General features: G+C 42.3%; 2 protein-coding genes across 3 annotated transcripts in view; one reads left to right on the top strand and one right to left on the bottom strand.

The window, feature by feature from the left end:
• The window catches only part of cdc73 (cell division cycle 73, Paf1/RNA polymerase II complex component, homolog (S. cerevisiae)), a 36,356-nt gene that overhangs the window by 2,576 nt on the left and 10,041 nt on the right, over positions 1–23,739 (top strand). Inside the window, exons 7-11 of the mRNA XM_024392025.2 lie at positions 396–609; positions 3,969–4,067; positions 4,477–4,555; positions 5,163–5,227; positions 23,258–23,315. Coding sequence (XP_024247793.1) covers positions 396–609; positions 3,969–4,067; positions 4,477–4,555; positions 5,163–5,227; positions 23,258–23,315 — 515 coding nt within the window. The remainder of the gene's footprint in view (positions 1–395; positions 610–3,968; positions 4,068–4,476; positions 4,556–5,162; positions 5,228–23,257; positions 23,316–23,739) is intronic.
• Positions 6,495–13,423, bottom strand: LOC112227161 (beta-1,3-galactosyltransferase 2). 2 transcript variants are annotated; one of them, XM_024392029.2, is made up of 2 exons: positions 12,787–12,920; positions 6,495–8,526 (listed from the first exon to the last, which is right to left on the bottom strand). In XM_024392029.2, exon 2 carries the CDS (start codon positions 8,411–8,413, stop codon positions 7,067–7,069), a length of 1,347 nt encoding a protein of 448 aa, XP_024247797.1. In that variant the 5' UTR covers positions 8,414–8,526; positions 12,787–12,920; the 3' UTR covers positions 6,495–7,066. The 2 variants fall into 2 exon arrangements, with proteins under 2 accessions (XP_024247797.1, XP_024247796.1); XM_024392028.2 differs by lacking the exon at positions 12,787–12,920 and adding an exon at positions 12,927–13,423 and having other exon boundaries at positions 6,496–8,526.

Genomic DNA, 23,739 nt, shown 5'->3' with positions numbered 1-23,739 from the left:
CATTATCATGAAGCCATTCACCGTTGCTAGAGAGGTTTTAAAAAGCTAAGGTATCCCAATGAGAGCAGGCTGACATAAATACAAACCAGGAACCTTGCCTTATTCACTGAACACTGCATTATTTAAATTCGCTTCTCAATCAACCCCGAACATTAATTTCTACTCGAGGCAGCGTAGTTTTTTATTAGTTTTTTTTTCTATATTGTTTTCCCTCCCCACTAAATTATCATCTCAAGGGAGTGGGAAATGCAAAAAAAAAAAAAATAACACATGCATATAATATACACTTGTACATGTGTAAAATAGGACAAATGTAGGCACCCATCTAATTATTCATGTGTTCTGTCAGCGTAGCTGGTGGAATAAGGGATAATGGAGATATCCTCTGTCCCCAGGTCACTGTCCGAGGCCATGTCCGTGGAGAAGATCGCCGCCATCAAAGCCAAGATTATGGCCAAGAAGCGCTCCACCATCAAGACAGACCTGGATGAGGATATCACACTGAAGCAGAGGAGCTTTGTGGACGCCGAGGTGGACGTGACCAGGGACATAGTCAGCAGGGAGCGGGTGTGGAGGACCAGGACCACCATCCTACAGAGCACTGGAAAGGTCAGAGGTCATCCCTTAGACTAGAGTGTCTATGACTGGCGGGTGCGAGGGTCATGCTGTCATTAACCCCCTAAGGTTAATTTCCATGCACCTGTGGATGCGTCACAATCCACCTCATCCGCCTATGTTGAACTTGAAAGGTGACAGCGCTACTAGAGCAGTGTTTGTCAGACAATGAGACATCCCAAAAATGGGTGTTTTCACAAAATCGTATGTTGCGTTCAAACGGTTTGGCTTACAAACTATTGAGCCCTCTGAGGCTCTATGATCTCAAGTGTCAGGAGACTCACCTGAAGTTGGTACAACTGATCTGCCAACTTCTGTCTATAGCGTTGGCCGCGTTTGAGCTACACTCTACTATAACCCCTCTGTGCAATGGTGACTGTCTCACGAACATGTACAATACCAGTCAAAGTTTGGACACCTACTCATTCAAGGGTTTTTCTTTATTTGAACTATTTTCTACATTGTAGAATAATAGTGAAGTCATCTAAAACTATGAAATAACACATGAAATCGTGTAGTAACCAATAAAGTGTAACACAAATCAAAATATATTTGAGATTCTTCAAACTAGCCACCCTTTGCCTTGATGACGGCTTTGCACACTCTTGGCATTCTCTCAACCAGCTTCGCGGTAGTCACGATGGGAACCACACATGTGGTGATAATCCGTTCACCTACTCTGCGTCTCATAAAGACACAGGGGATTTGTGGACTTATCAGACCAAAGGACAGATTTTCACCAGTCTAATGTTCATTGCTTGTGTTTCTTGGATCAAGCAAGTCTCTTATTGGTATCCTTTTAGTAGTGGTTTCTTTGCAGCAATTAGACCATGAAGGTCTGACTCACACAGTCTCCTCTGAATAGTTGATGTTGAGATGTCTGTTACTTGAACTCTAAATCATTTATTTGGGTTGCAATCTGAGGTGCAGTTAATTGCCCATTTCTGAGGCTGGTAACTCTAATGAACTTATCCTCTGCAGCAGATGTAACTCTGGGTCTTATTTTCCTGTGGCGGTCCTCATGAGAGCCAGTTTCATCATAGCGCTTGATGGATTTTGCAACCGCACTTGAAGAAACTTTTTCAAAGTGTTTTAAAGTAATGATGGACTGTCGTTTCTCTTTGCTTATTTGAGCTGTTCTTGCCATAATATGGACTTGGTCTTTTACCAAATAGGGCTATCTTCTGTATACCACCCCTACCGTGTCACAACTGATTGGCTCAAATGCATTAAGAAGGAAATAAATTCCACAAAAAGCACACCTGTTAATTGAAATGCGTTCCAGGTGACTACCCCATGAAGTTGGTTGAGAGAATGCCAAGATTGCAAAGCTGTCATCAAGGCAAATGGTGACTACTTTGAAGAATCTCTAATGCATTTTGATTTGTTTAACACTTTTTTTGGTTATTACATGATCCCATATGTGTTATTTCATAGTTTTGATGTTTTCACTCAGACGCGAACTAGTCACCTTTCAGTGAAAATCGCTGTTTTTAATCCAAAATAGATTGATAAGTGTTGATCCGATGAGAAAAGTTTGGGTGGGGGGCTTTGGATGACTACTGGCTGTATGCGAACGAGTGATGGCATTTGGAGCAATACTGGCTGTATCCAAGACTCAGGCAGTCGTTCACATAACAGAATGCAGTATGTGGTTAATATTCAGAATGAGAGAATTTGGTGAAAATGAGGCATTGCTTGTTAAACAAGTGGATTCAGGAATTAAGTGTAGCTGCAGCTGGGCCTGGTTTAAGTTGGAATCCACTATTGAGGTGAAAGGAACACCACATACTTTCTCATGTTTTTAATACAGTAGATTAAAATGGATATTCCAGGTGTACTCTCTGCCTGAAATAGACCCTTGGTTGGCATAATTGATATCATGCTCTGCTGGCATATTGTAGAACAGGCAGAAAGTGTACAATGTAGTTATGTGCTGTGTAGGCCGAAGAGATTGCTTTTGTTGTGTTTGAATTTGACAGTAACACTTGCGGGGGGGGGATTATTTAATGTTTTACTCAGTGAATGTTATTTTTGCACACATGTAGCCTTGTGCACTTGATCGACGTCTAACATAGTTGCCACTATATAATAGAGCAAAAATAGAATTATATTTCTACTTTAAGAATTTGTATTCCCAAAGTGCAATAGTTAGATGTGTGTTGTCACAAGCATTCCATTATAAACATTCTATTATAAAGGCTGTCATGGTAACTGCAATATTACTGTATTGTTTTTTTTTCTCAAGACTTGAGTGTCATTTGCAATAAAGTCTAGGCAACAAATAACATTAGATTGCTTTCTTTATGTTTTTTGTTGTTGCTGTGAGTTAGGTTCACATGAACCACTTAAAATGTATTTTACACACAGAGACTGATCATGTAGATCATATTCTTTGTTTAATTAGTTAACCTGCATTTCCCACTAGTGTCACCTTTTTGGTCCCTCACCAGTTTGCGTCCCTGTTCACTATTATTCTACAATGTAAAAAAAAAATATATATATATATATAGGAAAAACCCTTGAATGAGTTGGTGTCAACTTTTGACTAGTACTGTACATGTCTGTTTTGCTCTGGGACACCCACGGGCCTCAAGACTTGTCTGAAGGTCTCCCGGTTCCAGTTGAAAACATTTATGGAAGTATTTATACACTGTTTTTAATGCAAAAAATATGGGGTTAAATGCATGTTTAGATATATACTATATAGAAGAGACTTCAGAACAAACTTCCTTTTGATATTTTTGGGGGGCTATCTGTTCTATGTAGTGGCTCTGTTATTCAATGCATTTGTATGGGCTAATAGCAGTAAGGCCAAAAATACCTTTTCATATCATTTTTTATATATACTTCAAGGGGTTGTAAAATTTTCAATCAAATAGGTAAATGATCCTTGGTGTGACCTTAAAACAAATCCATATAGCTCCTCCTCCCGGCTTAGACTCTGATGGGTTATGGTAATGAGATGGACTAAGGTAATCGAGATGGACATCTGAACATTATTATTATTAGGAGGAACCTGGCCACATGGGAAGAACACGCATATTCACTCCATGTAGATATTACCATGTTCGGATCAGCTTCCCCAGTCCTAGCCTTGAAGGGTGGCGGCGATGGTCCATATCCGTAGCTGATCAACAATCTTTGGCTTTTCTGTTTTCACACTTCAGTGTTCTTTTAATGCCTGCAGGTGGCAGCATCACCTCAAGGGGAAATGTATTGGTTTGGTGGTGATATCTGCTGTTCTCTTATTAAACAGAACAGTAGATATCTCATCTACCTTTTTTACACTGACGTTTTGTCTACCTTTTTTTTTTTTATACACTGTGCTGATAAATCTTATGCTCTTGCAGAACTTCTCCAAAAACATCTTTGCCATCCTGCAATCGGTGAAGGCCAGGGAGGAGGGACGCGCCCCTGAGCAGAGACCAGCACAGAACACCACTCAGGTGGTAAGGAACAGTCCATGTTTGATTTTGGATATAAACCAATGTAGATGTACCTTTTTTTTTGTTTGATTTTTGGATACACACTTTTGCATCCTAGGAATCCAGCCGTGTGATTTCATTTTTGCCATTGTGATGTAATAAATGCATAATTGAGAGTGACTTTCGTAAGCAGTAAAGGCTCTTGCTCAGGAGTTCCATAAAAATAAATACCTCCCTGTTCTAATTTCTCTTAAGAAATGGAGCTTGAAATTAACTGGGAGTTTCTCCAGAAAAAGATGAATGAGTATTTAACCCGTCGAAGCAGGGTTGAGCGTAGTATTACCACCGAACTCTCCGTTTATAGTCGTCTCTCTTTAGATCATTAATTGGAAATGACCTGTGTTTTAAGTGTAACCTCTTATCTCCCCTCAAGGACCAGTCCATAAGGAACAAACAGCCTGTCCCAGCTGCTTATAACCGATACGATCAGGAGAGATTCAAAGGAAAAGAGGGTGAGTGGTAGAGCTGGGGTGATAAACCAAAAATTATCACTTATCGCAGGCATTTTGCTGATTATCGTTCATTATGATAAGTAGCCTATACTAGAGAAATGTGATGTTTTTAAATTAAATAAGTTTGCTACTATAGGTGATTGTTAATGGGACAATTGATGGCTACAATCAAACTAGTTAGTCGTTTCAAGAGAAGTTTGGTGCACGTGAATGTTATAAAATTGAATATTTATTTATTGTTGCATCGATGCAGGCCATTTATCGTGATATGGATTTTTGCCCATATCCTCCCAGCTCTAGTGAGTGGGACCAGGGCACATATTGTCATGTGACGTGTGCTGCTTTGTAAATATGGCCATGAATAGTAACATTTGGTGTGTGTGCATTAGTTTCAGCTGACCTGAATGAAAGTTTGTCTCTAGTCACGTACGCATGCAATGTATATGTTCATAGATGGTGCTTTACTTTGTAAAGTAAATATATATTTCAGTGTTATCCATTTCAGTTCCTTACACAGTAATGAACAAATGAAGATGCACAAAAAATATAAACTATAAAAAAAAACTAAAAGTAAGATGCATTATTGATTAACTAATTGTGTCCTTAGAAACGGAGGGTTTCAAGATTGACACCATGGGAACATACCACGGCATGACCCTGAAGTCTGTGACGGTAAGATCATCCTTTCGTCTTCTGCTACCCTAGTCGGCTTGTAGTTGAACATATATTCAGGATGTTTAGTCCATGCATGAATTGAACAACCCCATCGTTGAAGGGTGACACTGAAGGATGCACAGTGATGCCGAAACATTGGTGATTTACCCAATAAATTACTGGGAGTTTATATAGTGTGACTCTATTTTTATAGTTTATTCTCTGTTAGTCAGCACCTCTACATAAAATAATGTCTCTTTTTAAAATACATTTTTTTGGGGGGGGGGGCGTAATTACATAAAAATACAATTTAAAAAATATGGATGACCATGCTTTGTAATGTTTCTTAAACAATACATGAATTAGTAAGAAGTAATGTGGTATATTGCTCAATTTCATTCAAATTATCAGAGACCAGAGGTTACCGTGGTAATGGGGACACTCGACTCCTGTCATGTGTTTCTGTTAGATTTGGGATCTGACCAACGGCTCTTCGCTTTGTTGACGCAGCAGACTCGAACTAATGTTGGAAAAACAACCAAGCTTGTAAACAAAACAATGTAAATAGTGAAGAAACACAAGGACAAAGTCTCACTTTGTAGACTTTTAAGTAAATGCCTGTTCGCAGCACCTCCAAATGAATTTCAGTATTTCACTGTGAGCTCAGCTCCCCTGCCAGACGATGTTGCTGTGTGAGGTGGGGTGTAGCATTATCTATTAGTAGCTATGAAACAAAACAGCAGAAATCCTTTGTAAACAGATACTGCAGTATTTTTTCTAACTTGCACATGTGCTTATACTTGACTTTTGACTTGTTGTTCGCATATGTAATGCTCGCACTGTAGAGCCCTGCAAATTGACCACCTACTAATGTGGCTGGTGAAATACATTCTTACCTGCCAATACCTCAATCTACTCTCATTTGACGGGTGTTAATTATATGCTCTGTGTTCCACCCAGATCTGTTTCCTCTCTCAACCACATTCTCTTCTCTTGCATATATCCGGTCTTTCATTCTTCCTCCATGTCAACTGCTACTTGTGAGATTATTCAATGTTCCTTTTGGTTTTTGATACTTCACATTTTTTATATGGCACTAGAAGTGGTTTATATGCTCAAGTATGCCCAAAGATCTTTTTGGTGAATAATTGAAGTACCCTTGAAGGCTCTTTTTTAACATTTTTATTTTATTTTCATAAACCTTTATTTAACTAGGCAAGTCAGTTAAGAACAAATTCTTATTTTCAATGACGGCCTAGGGTTAACTGCCTGTTCAGGGGCAGAACGACAGATTTGAACTTACAACCTTCCGGTTACGAGTCCAACGCTCTAACCACTAGGCTACCCTGCTGCCCCAACATTTAAAAAAATCTATATAAAAACGGGACATTATTTAAATCCAAGTTGAGCAAAATGGATACCAGACCTTGACAGTCCACCAATACAGTCTAACATTTATCAGTATCCACTGTTGAAATATAATGGGCCCTTCACGCAAACACAGCAGCGATGGAGCATTATTTTCACACGTTGTTCATTTTACTTTGGTGTGGCTTAAATGTTGGAACGGCCTGTATGTGCCACTCTCATTGCGCTGTTTGTGTAGCGGCTTTAATTCAGGTCTTCCTCTCTACCGATGCATATTTTTTTCCCCCAATTAATATATTAAACAAAAAAAAAATGAACTGGAGAGCCAGTAAAAAAAAAATGGCTGTCCTCAACCATTGTCCAAAAACGTGCTTTGCTCGGTTACATCTAGCCAGTGACTCTGCACAGGCCATGATCTAACATCACCCTTGATCCTCTGTCACCAAATAGGCTGTACCCATGCAGTCTCCTCTGGTGAAACCTGCCCATCTAGTCGTTGAATGTGTTGATGCAGGCATTGTGCTTGTTGTGCTGCAGGTGGTGCCAGTACTTGAGCAGTTCGTTGGGGTGAAACTGGTGGGAGGTGATAAGGTGGCTGTACTTACAGCTGGAGTAGGACACCCGCCAGTGGTTGAACAGGAACTCATTGGGTGGCGGTGTGGGTTCGATCCGCAGCTTTGCCAGGCAGATGCCCGTGTAGACGTCCTCCAGATGCAGCCTGCGAATGCCTAGAGAGGCCCTGTAGATCTTCCCCGCCAGGTCCCCCGAGAATACGTAACCAGTTCCTGAGCAGAAGGTGGGGTACCTCTCGCTGGGATACAGCTCATGGGACATGTACCACTTGCTGTTCTTATTCCTGTTGGGTGCATAGCCCTTCATCAGGTAGCCTGTGAAATAGTCACGTTTTGGTTGATTATTTGGCTGGAGCAGCTTGTGGACAAGATACTCGGTGTTGACAAACATGTCACTGTCTGTCTTCATGACGTAATTGGTGCCCGGGCAGTGCGCGGCCACCCAGTGCATGCCCATCAGGGTTTTGATGGTCAGGTTGTTGTACGTGTCCATGAAGTCCTGCTGGATGATGTCACGGTGCCTCCTGCTCTCTGCCTCCAGGCTGCTCTGCTGCAGGCGGCCCACCTCGCCCTCCTTCACACCCAGCAAGAAAAGCCGGACAAGGCCTGGGACCACGCTCTCGTTTCCCCATGTTTGCCGGATGGCCTCCCTGGCCTCCACCTGCTGGGCCTCCGTGGCTATCAGCAGCACCAGTAAGGGTTCTGGGTCGCCCTCCCGGCACTTGTTGGGCTCGTTGATGATGTAAGTGTAGGGTTCCAATGTCAGCAGGCCCCCTAGCCCGACCTCTCCGCTCAAGCTAGCATTAGTCGCCAGCGAGCTCTCCAGTCCCGTAACCCGCTGCGGAGAGGAGTCCGCCTGAGGGGAACTGAGGTTGGCATTCATTTTCGGAGGTGCAGGGGGAACCGGTGCATCCCTCAATTGAATCTGTGAGGAGCTGTGATTTCCTTTGTCTATGGAGTGCAGTCCTCCCTCGGTGTAAGCCACTGGGTTCTCCCTCCGCAATGTTGGGCCCTTGATGCCCGGCAGCCAGTCCTGATGACGCAAGATGACCAGGACTACCAGCAAGGAGAGGAGAGACAGGAGCCTGGCGACGTTGGTGCAGCAGTAGCGCCTCCTCCACTGCATGGTGGCTGAGTGCACCACCTCAGTTGGGCAGCGGTGACACCTGGTCAGGTGCTTGTCGTGTGCGAACAAACCTTTATTGCCGATGACAGTGGTGACGTGTCGGGAGTTCCTGAGGGAACTACACCTGGGCTGGTGCATGCTGTACTTCCATTCAAGTCACTTTAAATTGCTGGTCAGATGTCAGTCCTGCCTGTATGTTACAACCAGCTTCATGCTCTGAGACGAAGTGCAGTCTTCAACAGAGGCTTTATCTAGGAGAAAAACAAGTTATTTATTTATATATATATATTTGAGGTAGATGAGGTAGATCCGCTTTAATATTGCAGATTGTAGCTTCATCAATGTAATTGTCTGCATTTCCAATCCCCCATATATTTTTCTGGTAAATAAATATATTTTTATACATACACTACCGTTCAAGTTTGGATTCAGTTAGAAATGTCCTTGTTTTTGAAAGAAATGCACTTTTTGTCCATTTTAAAATAACATCAAATTGATCAGAAATACAGTGTAGAAGTTGTTAATGCTGTAAATGACTATTGTAGCTGGAAACAGCAGATTTTTTTTAATGGTATATCTACAGTTGAAGTCGGAAGTTTACATACACTTAGATTGGAGTCATTAACTCATTTTTCAACTACTCTACATATTTATAGTTAACTATAGTTTTGGCAAGTTGGTTAGGACATCTACTTTGTGCATAACACAAGTCATTTTTCCAACAATTGTTTACAGACAGATAATTTCACTTATAATTCACTATCACAATTCCAGTGGGTCAGAAGGTTACATACACTAAGTTGACTGTGCCTTTAATTAAACAGCTTGGCAATTTCCAGAAAATTATATCATGGCTTTAGAAGCTTCTGATAGGCTCATTGACAATTGGAGGTGTACCTGTGAATGTATTTCAAGGCCTACCTTCAAACTCAGTGCCTCTTTGCTTGACATCATGGGGAAATCAAAAGAAATCAGCCAAAACCTCAGAAAAAGAATTGTACACCTCCACAAGTCTGGTTCATCCTTGGGAGCAATTTCCAAACGCCTGAAGGTACCACATTCTTCTGTAGAAACAATAGTACGCAAGTATAAACATTGCGGGACCACGCAGCTATCATACTCCTCAGGAAGGAGATGCGTTCCGTCTCCTAGAAATGAATGTACTTTGCGTGTGCGAGCAAGGAGGCCTACAAACCTGACTGTTACACCAACTCTGTCAGGAGGAATGGGCAACGTTCACACAACTTATTGTGGGAAGCTACCCAAAACGTTTGACCCAAGTTAAACAATTTAAAGGCAATGCTACCAAATACTAATTGAGTGTATGTAAACTTCTGGCCCACTGGAAAATAAATGAATAAATAAATAAAATCATTCTCTCTACTATTCTGACATTTTAAGTTCTTAAAATAAAGTGGTGATCTTAACTGACCTAAGACAGGGAATTTTTACTAGGATTAAACGTCAGGAATTGTGATGCATTTAAACTCAGTATTTGACTAAGGTGTATGTAAACTGTACAGTTGAAGTCAGAAGAGGCCCATTATGAGCAACCATCACTCCTGTGTTCCAATGGCACGTTGTTAGCTAATCCAAGTTTATACATTTTAAAAGGCCAACTGATCATTAGAAACCCCTTTCGCAATTGTTTCAAACAGCTGAAAACTGTTAAAACATACCTTTTAGACTAGTTGAGTATCTGGAGCATCAGCATTTGGGGGTTCGATTACAGGCTCAAAATGGACAGAAATAAAGTACTTTAGACTGACGAGTTTCAGAAGATTCATGCGAAATTAAGGCTATTCCATGCGAGAAACTGAACATCTCGTACAATGCTGTGTACTATCCCCTTCACAGAACAGCGCTAACTGGCTCTAACCAGCACAACTGAGCAAGAGGACACGTACATTAGTGTCTTGTGAGGCATCTGTTTCTCAAACAAGTCCTCAACTGGCAGCTTCATTATATAATACCCGCAAAATACCTGTCTCAACGTCAACAGTGAAGGGGCGACTCCAGGATGCTGGCCTTCTAGGCAGAGTTGCAAAAAAAAAAGCCATCTGACCGGCCAATATTAAGATGTGCAAAAGAACAGACACTGGACAGAGGAAGATTGTATAAAATAAAAAAAGTGTTATGGACAGACATCTAAGTTTGTCTTCGGATCACGAAGAACATTCGTGAGATGCAGAAAAACTGAAAATATGCTGGAGGAGTGCTTGACGCCATCTGTCAAGCATGGTGGAGGCAATGTGATGGTCTGGGGGTGCTTTGGTGGGGGATTTGTACAGGGTAAAAGGGATCTTGATGAAGGCAGGCTATCACTTAATTTTGCAACTCCATCCAGTACCCTGTGGACGGCGCTTAATTGGAGCCAATTTCCTCCTACAACAGTACAATGACCCAAAGCACAGCTCCAAGCTATGCAAGAACTATTTACCATACGGTCTATGTGCTGGTCACTCCATTAGTCACCGGATCTCAACCCTATTGAGCTGTTGTGGGAGCAGCTTGACCGTATGGTACGTAAGAAGTGCCCATCAAGCCAATCCAATTTATGGGAGGTGCTTCAGGAAGCATGGGTTGAAATCTCTTCAGATTATCTCAACAAATTGACAACTAGAATGCTAAAGGTCTACAAAGCTGTAATTGCTGCAAATGGAGGGTTCTTTGCCGAAAGAAAAGTTTGAAAAAGACAATTATTTGAATTAAAAATCATTATTTGTAACCCTGTCAACATCTGGACTATTTTCTATTCATTTTGCAACTAATTTCATGTGTTTTTCATGGTAAACAAGGACATTTCTAAGTGACCCCAAACATTTAAACGGTAGTGTATGTTAATTTTAAAATATATTTTCCTTTTATAATTTCCCGCAAACACTACCACCTCTCCCCTAATTGGAGTAAACTAATACCACTTAGGCTTCTACTTCCAGTTTATACATACTATATACATTTTACATGCTATATACATTTTACATACACAATGTATTTTACTACAATTTATATTTTGTTGTTAGACCTGGCCATCCTCTACTTCTGATTTCTATTTGCTGTATAATTGTAACTGATTGTTAACACCCAAGCTGAAACCATCAAACGCTTGGTGTGGGGTGACCTGAGCGATTTGTATTGGTGCGTCTCGACCATAACACTATTAATCTAATAATTAATTGTGAGAAGTGTAATCGGCTCTTCAGCATGTCATTTTAGAGATTAGACTGGCTAATGAGTCTCACCAACAGCTCTCTCAGAAAGCAGGGAAATTTCATTCGCACTATGTAAAACTGGCCAAGTGTCAAACGGGCTGGGTGGGGCGCTAACACTGTCGGGTCTTTGACCGAGTTGGAGATCCATTACAGTTGTTTTTCCACCTCCTGCTGTGGTTGAATTGTGTATTGTATGAAACTCTACACTGCGACTGATTTTTGTCACTTACTGACGAGTTAGCATCAATCATTTTTAGTGATGAAGAAAAGAGCAGTGGGGAGATAGCTACGTGTTTATCATTCTGAGCAGATCTCTGGTCGGGTCAGAGATGACTAACGACTTTCGTGTAAGAACTCATCTGTCAATTGAGTCGGACCAGTCAACGACTATTCCCTTAGACTATTCTGCTCTGCTGTATACCATGTACACTGGAGGCATTGATAAAGCTGCTTGGGAAAAGTATTTGTTTGTTTGTTTGGAGATGAGGAGAAAAGGACATTTTTGATATTGCTTTGTATACATTTACGTGTCATTTAGGGTTATTTGCGTATCTCCTTGTGAAACATCTTATTTAAAAAAAAACATTTTTTTAAAGGTGAACACCTATAGGTGGGTGGACTAGATGGTGGGCTTCTCTGACAATTGGAGGAATTCATACTGAGATGGGAAGTGGTCACATTTGGCACAACTCAAGCTGACTGACATTTTTAGGAAAACTTTGCTCCGGCATTAAGTAGGTTTGGTTTAGATTGCTGTAAAAGCAATGCCCTTTTTGTGCCAGTAGCCCCCAGGAGTTGTGTGGGTTCTCTCCGATTCGACTGGATTACATGCTGCCCTCTTCGGACGCGCCCCCCCCCTCCCAGACAAAGGGTTGTTTTGTGCGTGCACGAGGCGCTGAAAAGCCCAATGTTAAGCCCTCATGGACACATCCCCAGGAACACAAAGAAACACTTACACACCAATATGTTCTAAACAAAAACAAGCCAGAAACTGTGTACTTAGCAGTTTTTACAACGACTATGTTGTTGAAGAGTGACGTGTGAGAGTATATCGGCAGCAGGGTAGCCTAGTGGTTAGAGCGTTGGTCTAGTAACTGGAAGGTCGCAAGTTCAAACCCCCGAGCTGACAAGGTACAAATCTGTCGTTCTGCCCCTGAACAGGCAGTTAACCCACTGTTCCTAGGCAGTCATTGAAAATAAGAATTTGTTCTTAAATGATTTGCCTAGTTAAATAAAGGTAAAAAAAAAATGTCAGCTGTGTTGGTGCTGGAATTGAGCACGCCGGAACAGAAGACATACCTATTCCCAGTGCAATTCGTTTCGGAGGAGGACGAAGGGATTGCTCTGCACATCTCTGAGTAAAACAACCTCCCCATGCCTCTGCCCAGTGCTGCCCCTAGATTGAAAGGTATATCCTTTTCTCCCTTCCCACAACACACCTTGGCTCTCATCTCCGTCGCATAGTTACACTTCTATCGCTGCTCTTCTTCCACTGGGTGGTTGGCTGAATCACAAGGCCACTGCTTCTATGGATCCGGTCTTCAGGTTTGGACGCCGTCGTTCCTCTGCTATGTTTTCACCACACACAGAACCGTCCCTCCCTTGGTTTCAGTTCAATATTACTCACATGGGAACACTGTTGGCGCACCAGCAATGCAGTCTCGTGTTCAGTGCTGCTGCTAACTTGAGGCTAACAGAGCCGCAGAGATGAGATCCAGCAGATCACCGGTACTGCTGTTGAGCGGGGCAAAGTTGTCCACTTCAGTCGCTCCCTTGCGTGTTCTTTCCTCTGTACGTCTCTGGTTCTCTCAGGCACTCTGCATCTGCTCTTATCTTTCCTGCCCTCGCGCTTCCTCTTTCCCTCTCTCTCTGGTGGGTGGTACTGAGGGGGCAGGGCTATTTTCTCTGTACGGTCTGATAGACAGCTGCAGGCTTGGTGATTAATATGCTCCACATCTCACACACTACCCATGGCTCTAAGAGGGGGAGGGTTTCTGAACTATTAATTCCCAAACCCCGATGGAGGACGAAAGAATTTGAGGGGAGGGTTACAGTGCTCTACTCCCAAGGCATGTTTTCTATGTAGTGTTGTGGTGTCTCTCGTCGTAAATATGTTCTTAACTGACTTGCCTAGTTACATAAAATGTAGTCAATCTCTCAATAGCTGATCTTCTCCCGAGCATTTTCAGGGACTCCAAACCTTAAGCTAAATGCCTTTTTCCCTTTACCAGAGTGTAACTGTAGCGTGTTCTCGCTGGAGCACAACAAAATGCTATGTCACCCTGACACCCTGGCTTTCTCTCAATTCTTTCCCCTTCAGCTTTTTGTGTGCGAGAGGGATGTGAGAAGCTTCTAGTGGGGTGGAATATGGAGGGTCCGGTTGTGGTGTTGAGAGGCTAAAATAGCACCCCACACACACACACACACACACACAAGTCAGCTCAAACAGATCCAGCTCGTAGAAGCCCAGCAGCAGATTTGAATTTAGAATGGGAAATTAATGGTTTTATGCAACAAATGTTAGTGCATCGATTCTTTCCTCAAACTGAATCGTTTCAAATTTAAAGGTATTGGAGCCCATGTATCTAGATGGGTAATTCAATCTTCTTGAATGGGAAAGCTGCACATCCCTAATGAATATGTTAGAGCCCATGAGTTGGATGGAACTTAACTTTCTGCCAGTATGTCGAGTTGGATCTTGTACCCATAGGAGCAAAGCAGGAAGTCTGTCCAATGTTTTTAGTTGATTTTAAACTCGACTAACATTACAAAATTACATTTCATTGCATGAGCCTTATTCGTTTATCATTTTAATGAACAATCTATATTACCACGGAAATTACTGCATCACAATACCAGACAGCCATTGTTTGGAGAAGTGTATAGCTGCAGCCCAATATGGCAAACAGGATGGGTTTTCAAGTGCTGGTTCCCATTCGTTTATTACTTTGCAGTCAAACTGATTCAACTACCTAGCACAACCGTGTTAGGCCAGACAAAATTGATTCACTGTTTGATGGATTTTCCCCCCCAGAAAAGTGAAGCAAGCAAGCAACATTATGTACAGTTGTTTACATACACTTAGGTTGGAGTCATTAGAACTTGTTTTTCAACCCCTCCACAAGTTTGTTCATGAAACTATAGTTTCATCTACTTTGTGCATGACAGGTAATTATCCCAATAATTGTTGAGAGACAGATTATTTCACTTATAATTCACTGTTTCACAATTTCAGTGGGTCAGAAGTTTACATACACTCTGTTGACTGACTTTAAACAGCTTGGAAAATTCCAGAAAAGGATGTCATGGTTTTAAAAGCTTCTGATAGGCTAATTGACATCATTTGAGTCAATTGGAGGTGGACCTGTGAATGTATTTCAAGGCCTACCTTCAAACTCAGTGCCTCTTTGCTTGACATCATGGGAAAATCAAAAGAAATCAGCCAAGACCTCCAGAAAACAAATTATAGACCTCCACAAGTCTGGTTCATCCTTGGGAGCAATTTCCAAACCCCCAACGGTACCTCATCTATATAAACAATAGTACGCAAGTATAAACACCATGGGACCATGCAACTGTCATACCGCTCAGGAAGGAGACGTGTTCTTTCCCCTAGAGATGAACACACTTGTGCGAAAAGTGCAACTCAATCCCAGAACAACAACTAAGGACCTTGTGAATATACTGGAGGAAACGGGTACAAAAGTATCTATATCCACAGTAAAACGAGTCCTATATCGACACAACCTGAAAGGCCACTCAGCAAGGAAGAAGCCACTGCTCCAAAACCACCATAAAAAAAGCCAGACTACGGTTTGCAACTGCACATGGTTACAAAGATCGTACTTTTTGGAGAAATGTCCTCTGGTCTAATGAAACAAAAATGGAACTGTTTGGCCATAATTGACCATCTGTTTGGAGGAAAAAGGGTGAGGCTAGCATGCTGAAGAACACCATCCCAACTGTGAAACACGGGGGTGGCAGCATCATGTTGTGGGTGAGCTTTGCTGCAAGAGGGACTGGTGCACTTCACAAAATGGATGGCATCACGAGGAAGGAAGATTATGTGGATATATTGAAGCAACGTCTCAAGACATCAGTCAGGAGGTTAAAGCTTGGTCGCAAATGGGTCTTCCAACTGGACAATGACCCCAAGCATACTTACAAAGTTGTGGCAAATGGCTTAAGGACCACACAGTCAAAGGTATTGGAGTGGCCATCACAAAGCCCTGACCTCAATCCTATAGAACATTTGTGGGCAAAACTGAAAAAGAGGGTGCGAGCAAAGAGGCCTCCAAACCTGACTTGGTTACACCAGCTCTGTCAGAAGGAATGGGCCAAAATTCACCCAACTTGTTGTGGGAAGCTTGTTGCAGGTAGCCTTCCACGTTTGACCCAAGTTAAACAATTTAAAGGCAATACACTCAATTAGTATTTGGTAGCAAGTAAACTTCTTACCCACTGGGAATGTGATTAAAGAAATAAAAGCTTAAATCATTGTCTATTATTCTGACATTTCACATTCTTAAAATAAAGTGGTGATCCTAACTGGCCTAAAACAGGGAATTTTTACTAGGATTAAATGTCAGGAATTTGAAACTGTGTTTAAAGTCTATTTGGCTAAGGTGTATGTAAACTTCAACTGTGTGCGTGTGTGTGTGTGTGTGTGTGTGTGTGTGTGTGTGTGTGTGTGTATATATGAACATAAAGTGGATAAGGAATAACTGTACTTTACCACAATGTGCTTGTGCAGGCTCTAGGGCGAGTTTCAAGAGTTATATTAGTCCATGTGAAAACCTACACAATTTTTCTTAAATGCAGATGTCAGTGTTATAACCATGAGAAAGGAAACACAGTGGGAAGTATAACCTGTGACAGTTTCGTTATTCCTGATTTAAAAATCTATATATATTTTTTAGTGCAATACAATCTCGTGATTTTGATGTGTAATTGAACACTAAGAAATCTAATTCAATAGTGATTGACAAATTGTAATCAATTAAAAATGTTGATGCATATTAATGACCTGGAATAAATCTCTATAGCCGTTAACAAAATATTCATACAAATATGATTAGGCCCCTCATACTAGGCCTTGTAGAAAGAGGGTCAATCACGTTAGGTCTGCCAAATTAATGGAGCATTGGAAAAAATACATCAATTCAGCTGTAGAGTAGCCTATCAAAATAAAAAAAATATTGTTTATAACATGCACAACTAGAAGCATCACTCTATGGCGCAAGCTTGACTAAATTCGAGCCCAGTAATTTTGCTCACCGCGGCCTCTGTCTCGCCTGGCTGCCACATAAAGCCCCCACCTTTGAGACATGCGATCACATCATTGTGGAGCTGCTGATCTGCACGAGGTGTGTGCATGCCACTGGCGATGTATTTTCCTCGACATGCTAGCTGTTCTTGGCGGCTTATCATCACTTCGAATGCATTCCGTCCTGGTGTTATCGGTTGGCCTACTGTTACTGGGAAAAAAGTTATGAATCACAAATCACCATACAGTTGACACACTTCAATTTCATCAATCATTTTGACTTCAATTTGGTTGTCCAAAATACTATCACATTGCACGGCGTCTTTGCTGATGAATGACCTGCTCTCTGGCCAGTCAATTGGTTCAACGATGTCGCGTCTATTAATCGCTTCTAATAGATCTGAAAATTATGCATTAAACATGAGTTTAACCAACTGTGTTTTATCATTTGTGACGTCCCAAGTTTAACTTGGACACACACAGTAGGAATTTGCACTGGCTTCGGCCATGACGACATAGGAGAAAATGTAAACATCTGCACGTCTCTTGCAGGTCTGAACGTGTGTGTTTCACTGTCCAATCCGAGGCTGGAACATGAACTGAGGGTGTTTGGTCTCGGACAGTGCATTATAAACCAAGCTCTTCATATATTGCCACCGCATAAATATTTAAAAAAAAAAATATTTATTTATTTTGCGGGGCATCCGTTAAACCGTAATTCGACTTTGTCCGGCCTTCGTTTTACACAAATAATTGGGTGTACTTTTGCTTCATGCATGGTATGCGTCTACTAACTGACTATTGGCTACTAGGTAGCTACTTCCCACGCAGTTGCTGGACAGTAAGTGCTTGTCAAGCGGGAGCGAAGGGCACTGTGTCCTGGTGTTGCAGGTCATGCCCTCCCCATTGACTAGTAGACCGTATGTGTCAAGGTGACATCTAGACGGTTATCAATATTATTTATTTGTTTAAGCTGCTGTCCTATTTGAAATAAAATCATGTGAGGGGTGGAAAAAATTGCCACGTTAGCTACTGCCAGCAACACGACCTTGATACCCAATAGGAAGCAGGACGGAAGTGTGGTGGAAATTCTATCTTAACTAATAATGAAGAGAAATATTCAATCAATGTATTACCTTCATTTTAAAAAATGTATTACAATGAGGCTGGTCATATTTCACGCAGGTAGAGCGAGAGCCTGCTGTACAAAGAGTACAGGATCACTTATACAGGATCACTTATATAGTCAGGCTACCCCATGCAAGCATCTGTAAAACACGTGATCCTATGTATGTTTGTGTGAGGGGAGAAAAGGTTGCCTCAGTCTTTCGCAAACTTCATCCTTCCTCTATCAGTAGCTCAACGGTTCCCCGAAGTTGGTCAAACAAGTGCTTTTGATTGTTGGCCCAGATGCTGTATGCTTCTACTGGTCACACACACACAGGATTTACCTTTTTCCCCAGAAACGGGCTCCGAACAGAACAGCAGCTTTATCACTGTTGTGCAGGATATAACCTTTACTCTGTCTCCAGTTATCTTAAGAGGGACCGGTCAGTTTCTGTCAAGTCTTGGCTGAGCTCCAAGACATCATGGGCTCTTTCTACACACACACACACACACACACACACACACACACACAAAAGTTAGAACAGGCCTCTATTAATGCACGCACACACTTTTCTATCTTATGAGTTAGTTTATTTAACACACTCAAGCCCAATGCCTAGGCTTAAAGATGGATATTTTAGTACAAAAGCATTAGTAAGGTTTAATAGAAAATGCCCCAACAGCAGGCACGTAGATACAACAGTGCACTGGTCCACGACTCATCGTGCAGCCCAATCAGCCACACAAAGGTCTTGAGTGGCAGCAAATCTGCACAATTAGCTGATTGGCTTTCCATACACCCATGCCTTTCGACTCGCCCATACCCTGTGCACCATATTGGGCAGCACCTACCAATACTTGATTTAGTGTATCCATGAGTTTACCAGTTAAATGGACTTTTATGTGTGCTGCTGCTGCATTGTGGGGGTGTTAAGGGTCCATATAACCGCAGAAACGCTCAACTGCAGGAATGTCAGGCCACCCCATCAGTCAACTGTTTAACTTTTCTTTTTTGTCACATGCCCCGAATACAACCGGTGGAGACCTTCATGTGAAATGCTTACTTTACAAGCCCTTAAGCATGCAATTATAGATAAACTTCTCCTTAATGCAACCGCTGAGTCAGATTTAAAAAATGCTTTACGGCGAAAGCACACTTTCACTAATTCCAGACAAAGTTTTTAAAAAGTACAATAAAAGTTAGTAGGAACATGCCAAACGATGTTTAAAATCAATCCTCTGGTTTGTCATAATCACTAATATTTCAACCGGACAAAAGCTTTGTCAATAGGAAAGGAGAAACGAGGCACGTTCACGATCAGGGCGCATGGCTGATGAATTGAAATTTTCACTGGCCACTGATTGAAAGTGCTGCATCTCCCTAATTTTTCAGAGTAAACGCCTGAAACGATGCCTAAAGACTGGTCACATGTTGAGGAAGCCACAGAGCTTGTGAACTGGGTCCTAAGTCTTTGTATGGTGGATAGGCTTTCAATGGAAAAACAGCCTTTCAAAATAATAGTACTTCCTGGTTGGATTTTCCTCTGGTTTTCACCTGCTATATCAGTTCTGTTACACTCACAGACATTATTTTAACAGTTTTGGAAACTTTAGTGTTTTCAATCCAAATCTACTAATTATACGCATATCCTATCTTCTGGGCCTGAGTAGCAGGCAGTTTAATTTGGGCATCCAAAATTCCGAAAGCTGCCCCCTACCCTGGTGAAGTTAGTCCCCGGCTACTATGAGAGCCGCCTCTGGGTGAGCTGTTATCAAACCAGTTGCCGTGATCATTTTGTTGTGCAATCAAACAATTGCATGGTATTTTTCCCACTGTAATAGCTACTGTTAATTGGAAACTGCAGATAGATTAACAAGAATTTACGCTTTCTGCCCATATAAGACATGTCTTGGTCCCGGAAAGTTGGCTGTTGTATATAACGTCATTCTAGTCACATTAGCGCACGTTAGCAACAACCATCCTGGTTTAGGGACACCCATCCCGTAGAGATTAAAACCTCTTTGGGATAGGGGGCAGCATTTTCACTTTTGGATAAATAGCGTGCCCAATTTCAACTTCCTGCTACTCATGTTTTGATGTGGCTCTCTGCACTTTCACCGGATGTTTGTTTGAGACGATGCATTTCTAACCATAACGCGCCAATGTAAACTGACATTTTTGGTTATAAATATGAACTTTCTCGAACAAAACATACATGTATTGTGTAACATGAAGTCCTATGAGTGCCATCTGAAGATCAGAGGTTAATGCATGGAAACTTAAATCTGTTTTACCAAATTTCTATCAGCATGTCACCTGTGCAGCCAGAGGGGGGGACTCTGGAACACCTTTACTCCACGCAAACAAAGCTCGCCCTCCATTTGGCAAATCTGACCATAATTCTATCCTTCTGATTCCTGCTTACAAGCAAAAATTAAAGCAGGAAGCACCAGTGACTCGGGTCAATAAGAAAGTGGTCAGATGAAGCAGACGCTAAGCTGCAGGACTATTTTGCCAGCACAGATTGGAATATGTTCCAGGATTTCTCAGACCGCATTGAGGAGTACACCACATCAGTTTTTGGCTTCATCAATAAGTGCATCAATGACGTTATCCCCACAGTGACTGTACGTACTTACCCCAACCAGAAGCCATGGACTACAGGCAACATCCTCACTGAGCTAAAGGCTAGAGCTGCCGCTTTCAAGGAACTGGACTCTAACCTAGAAGCTTATAAGAAATCCCGCTATGCCCTCCGATGACCCATCAAACAGGAAAGGCGTCAATACAGCACTAAGATCGAATTGTACTACACCGGCTCTGACGCTCGTCGGATGTGGCAGGGCTTGCAAACCATTAGACTGCAAAGGGAAGTACAGCCGAGAGCTGGCCAGTGACATGATCCTACCAGACAAGCTAAATTACTTCTATTCTCGCTTCGAGGCAAAGAACACTGAAACATGCATGAGAGCACCAGCTGTTTCGGAAGACTGTGATCACTCTCTCTGCAGCCGATGTGAGTAAGACCTTTTAAACAGGTCAACAATCACTAGGCCGCAGGGCCAGATGGATTACCAGGATGTGTAATGCGAGCATGTGCTGACTAGCTGGCAAGTGTCTGACATTTTCAACCCGTCTGAGTCTGTAATACCAACATGTTTTAAGCAGACCAACATAGTGCCTGTGCCCCCAAGGACACTAAGGTAACCTGCCTAAATGACTACCAACCCGTAGCACTCGCGTCTATAGCCGTGAAGTGCTTTGAAAGGCTGGGCATGGCTCACATCAACACCATTATCCTAGAAATCCTAGACCCACTCAAATTTGCATACCGCCCCAACAGATCCACAGATGCAATCTATATTGTACTCCACACTGCCTTTTTCCACCTGGACAAAAGGAACACCTATGTGAGAATGCTATTTATTGAGTACAGCTCAGCATTCAACACCATAGTGCCCTCCAAGCTCATCAATAAGCTAAGGATCCTGAGTCTAAACACCTCCCTCTGCAACTGGATCTTGGACTTCCTGATGGGCCGCCCCCAGGTGGTAAGGGTAGGTAACAACACATCCACCACGCTGATCCTCAACACAGAGGCCTCTCAGGGGTGCGTGTTCAGTCCCTTCTTGTACTCCCTGTTCACGCATGACTGCACGACTCCAACACCATTAAGTTTGCAGATGACACTGGTGGTAGGCCTGATCACCGACAACGATGAGACAGCCTATAGGGAGGTCAGAAACCTTACCGTGTTGTGCCAGGACAACAACCTCTCCCTCAACGTGATCAAGACAAAGATGATGATTGTGGACTACAGGAGAAGGACCAAGCATGCCCCCATTCTTATTGACGGGGCTGTAGTGGAGCAGGTTGAGGGCTTCAAATTCCTTGGTGTCCACATCACCAACAAGCAAACATGGTCCAAGCACACACAGACAGTCTTGAAGAGGGCACGACAAAGCCTTTTCCCCAGAAGGCTGAAGATTTGGCATGGGTCCTCAGATCCTCAAAAGTTTCTACAGCTACACCATCGAGAGCATCCTGATTGCTTGCATCACTGCCTGGTATGGCAACTGCTCGGCCTCTGACCGCACAGCACTACAGAGGGTACTGCGAACGGGCCAGGACATCACTGGGGCAAGCTTCCTGCCATCCAGGACCTCGATACCAGGCGGTGTCAGAGGAAGGCCTTAAGAATTGCCAGACTCCAGCCACCCTAGTCATAGACTGATCTCTCTGCTACCGCACGGCAAGTGGTACCGGAGCGCCAAAGTCTAGGTCCAAGAGGTTTCTAAACAGCTTCTACCCTCAAGCCATAAGAATCCTGAACACCTAATCAAATGGCTATCCAGACTATTTGCCTTGCCCCCCTCCCTCTTTTACACCCCTGCAGCTCTGTTATCTATGCATAGTCATTTTAATAACTCTACCTGCATATTACCTCAACTAACCGGTGCCCCACACTGACTGTACTGGTACCCCCCCCTGTATATAGTCTCGCTTTTGTTATTTTACTACTGCTCTTTAATTACTTTTATTTCTTATTCCTGTCCATATTTTTATTTTTCTACTGTGTTTTTGGTTAAGGGCTTTATAAGTAAGGATTTCCACACCAGTTGTATTTGGCGTATGTGACTAATAAAATTTGATTTGATACATTCACCTCAAACTAAATAAGGTACTTACATTTAGTAATTGTGCTCTGATTTGTCATCCTGAGGGTCCCAGAGATAAAATGTAGCATAGTTTTCTAGATGTGTGAAAATTAATGTATAAACTAATGATGCATCATGTCTACTTACATTTTTATTACCATATCATTTTAGTATTTTCTCCATAGTTATGTACTTAATTGTATCAATTGAACAATTAGGCATTTTTGAAAAAACTCCTGGCAGACTTGATACAAAATATTGTGCAGTAATGTAATTCTTCACTGGATCAGTCTGAAACTTTGCACACACTGCTGCCATCTGTTGGCCAAAATAGGACACCTAGACTCCTATCTGAAAGTATGGCCTTTTTCTTGCATTTCAAAGATAATGGAATAAAAAATAAAGAATGCATGTTTTATCTTTTACCGCATCTGTGTTATATTTTCCTACATTAATTTCAGATTTCCACAAACTTCAGTGTTTCCTTTTCAAATGGTATCAATAATATGCATATCCTTGCTTCAGGTCCTGAGCTACAGGTAGATTTAGATTTGGGTATGTTGCAAAAAAAACTTACTGTAGTTTTTGTTACACAATTAAATAACCATAACGAGGCTATATACAGGGGGTACCGGGACAGATTTCGTTTATTTTCTTTTCATGACGGTCTTCATCCGTAACCGTTGGTTATACTGTGCCAGCCCTAGCTGCAGCTTGACCAGTGTGTTTGTGCTTCAGGAGGGAGCGTCTGCCAGGAAGGCCCAGACACCAGCACTGCAGCCCGTCCCCAGACCAGGTCTGTATCTAGCAGCACCAAAGTAGATCAAATGGAAATGACGTGTTTAAAGTAGGCCTTCGTAGAGACTGCTTTACAAGTCATTTTAAAACTCATATCAGTGGTCACCACCAACCCTGGTACAGAAAGTTAGTTTTGGTGCTGGGCTGGAATGAAACCCTGCACACCATGTCATGCTGGACTCGTAACATGGTGTGTGATTCAAGGCCCTCTCTTTATTGGTTGAATGGAGAACGTTGTTAATGGGCTGGACTGCATGCCCTGTACCTAATGTTCCCTCTAAGCAGTAGCCTCCCCTGGGACTGCCTCGCAGAAGAAATATATCAGCCCACGGAGAGAAACACGAGTTTGAACTTCACTCAACTTTCTAGAGTAGTGGTCACAAACCGGTCGATTGCATTCCTAGTCGATTGCCAAACATATT

This window comes from Oncorhynchus tshawytscha, linkage group LG28 (assembly GCF_018296145.1).
Source record: "Oncorhynchus tshawytscha isolate Ot180627B linkage group LG28, Otsh_v2.0, whole genome shotgun sequence".
NCBI lineage: Eukaryota > Metazoa > Chordata > Actinopteri > Salmoniformes > Salmonidae > Oncorhynchus > Oncorhynchus tshawytscha.
The sequence above is the reverse complement of the archived record's forward strand: the minus strand, read 5'-3'. Positions and strand labels throughout refer to the sequence as shown.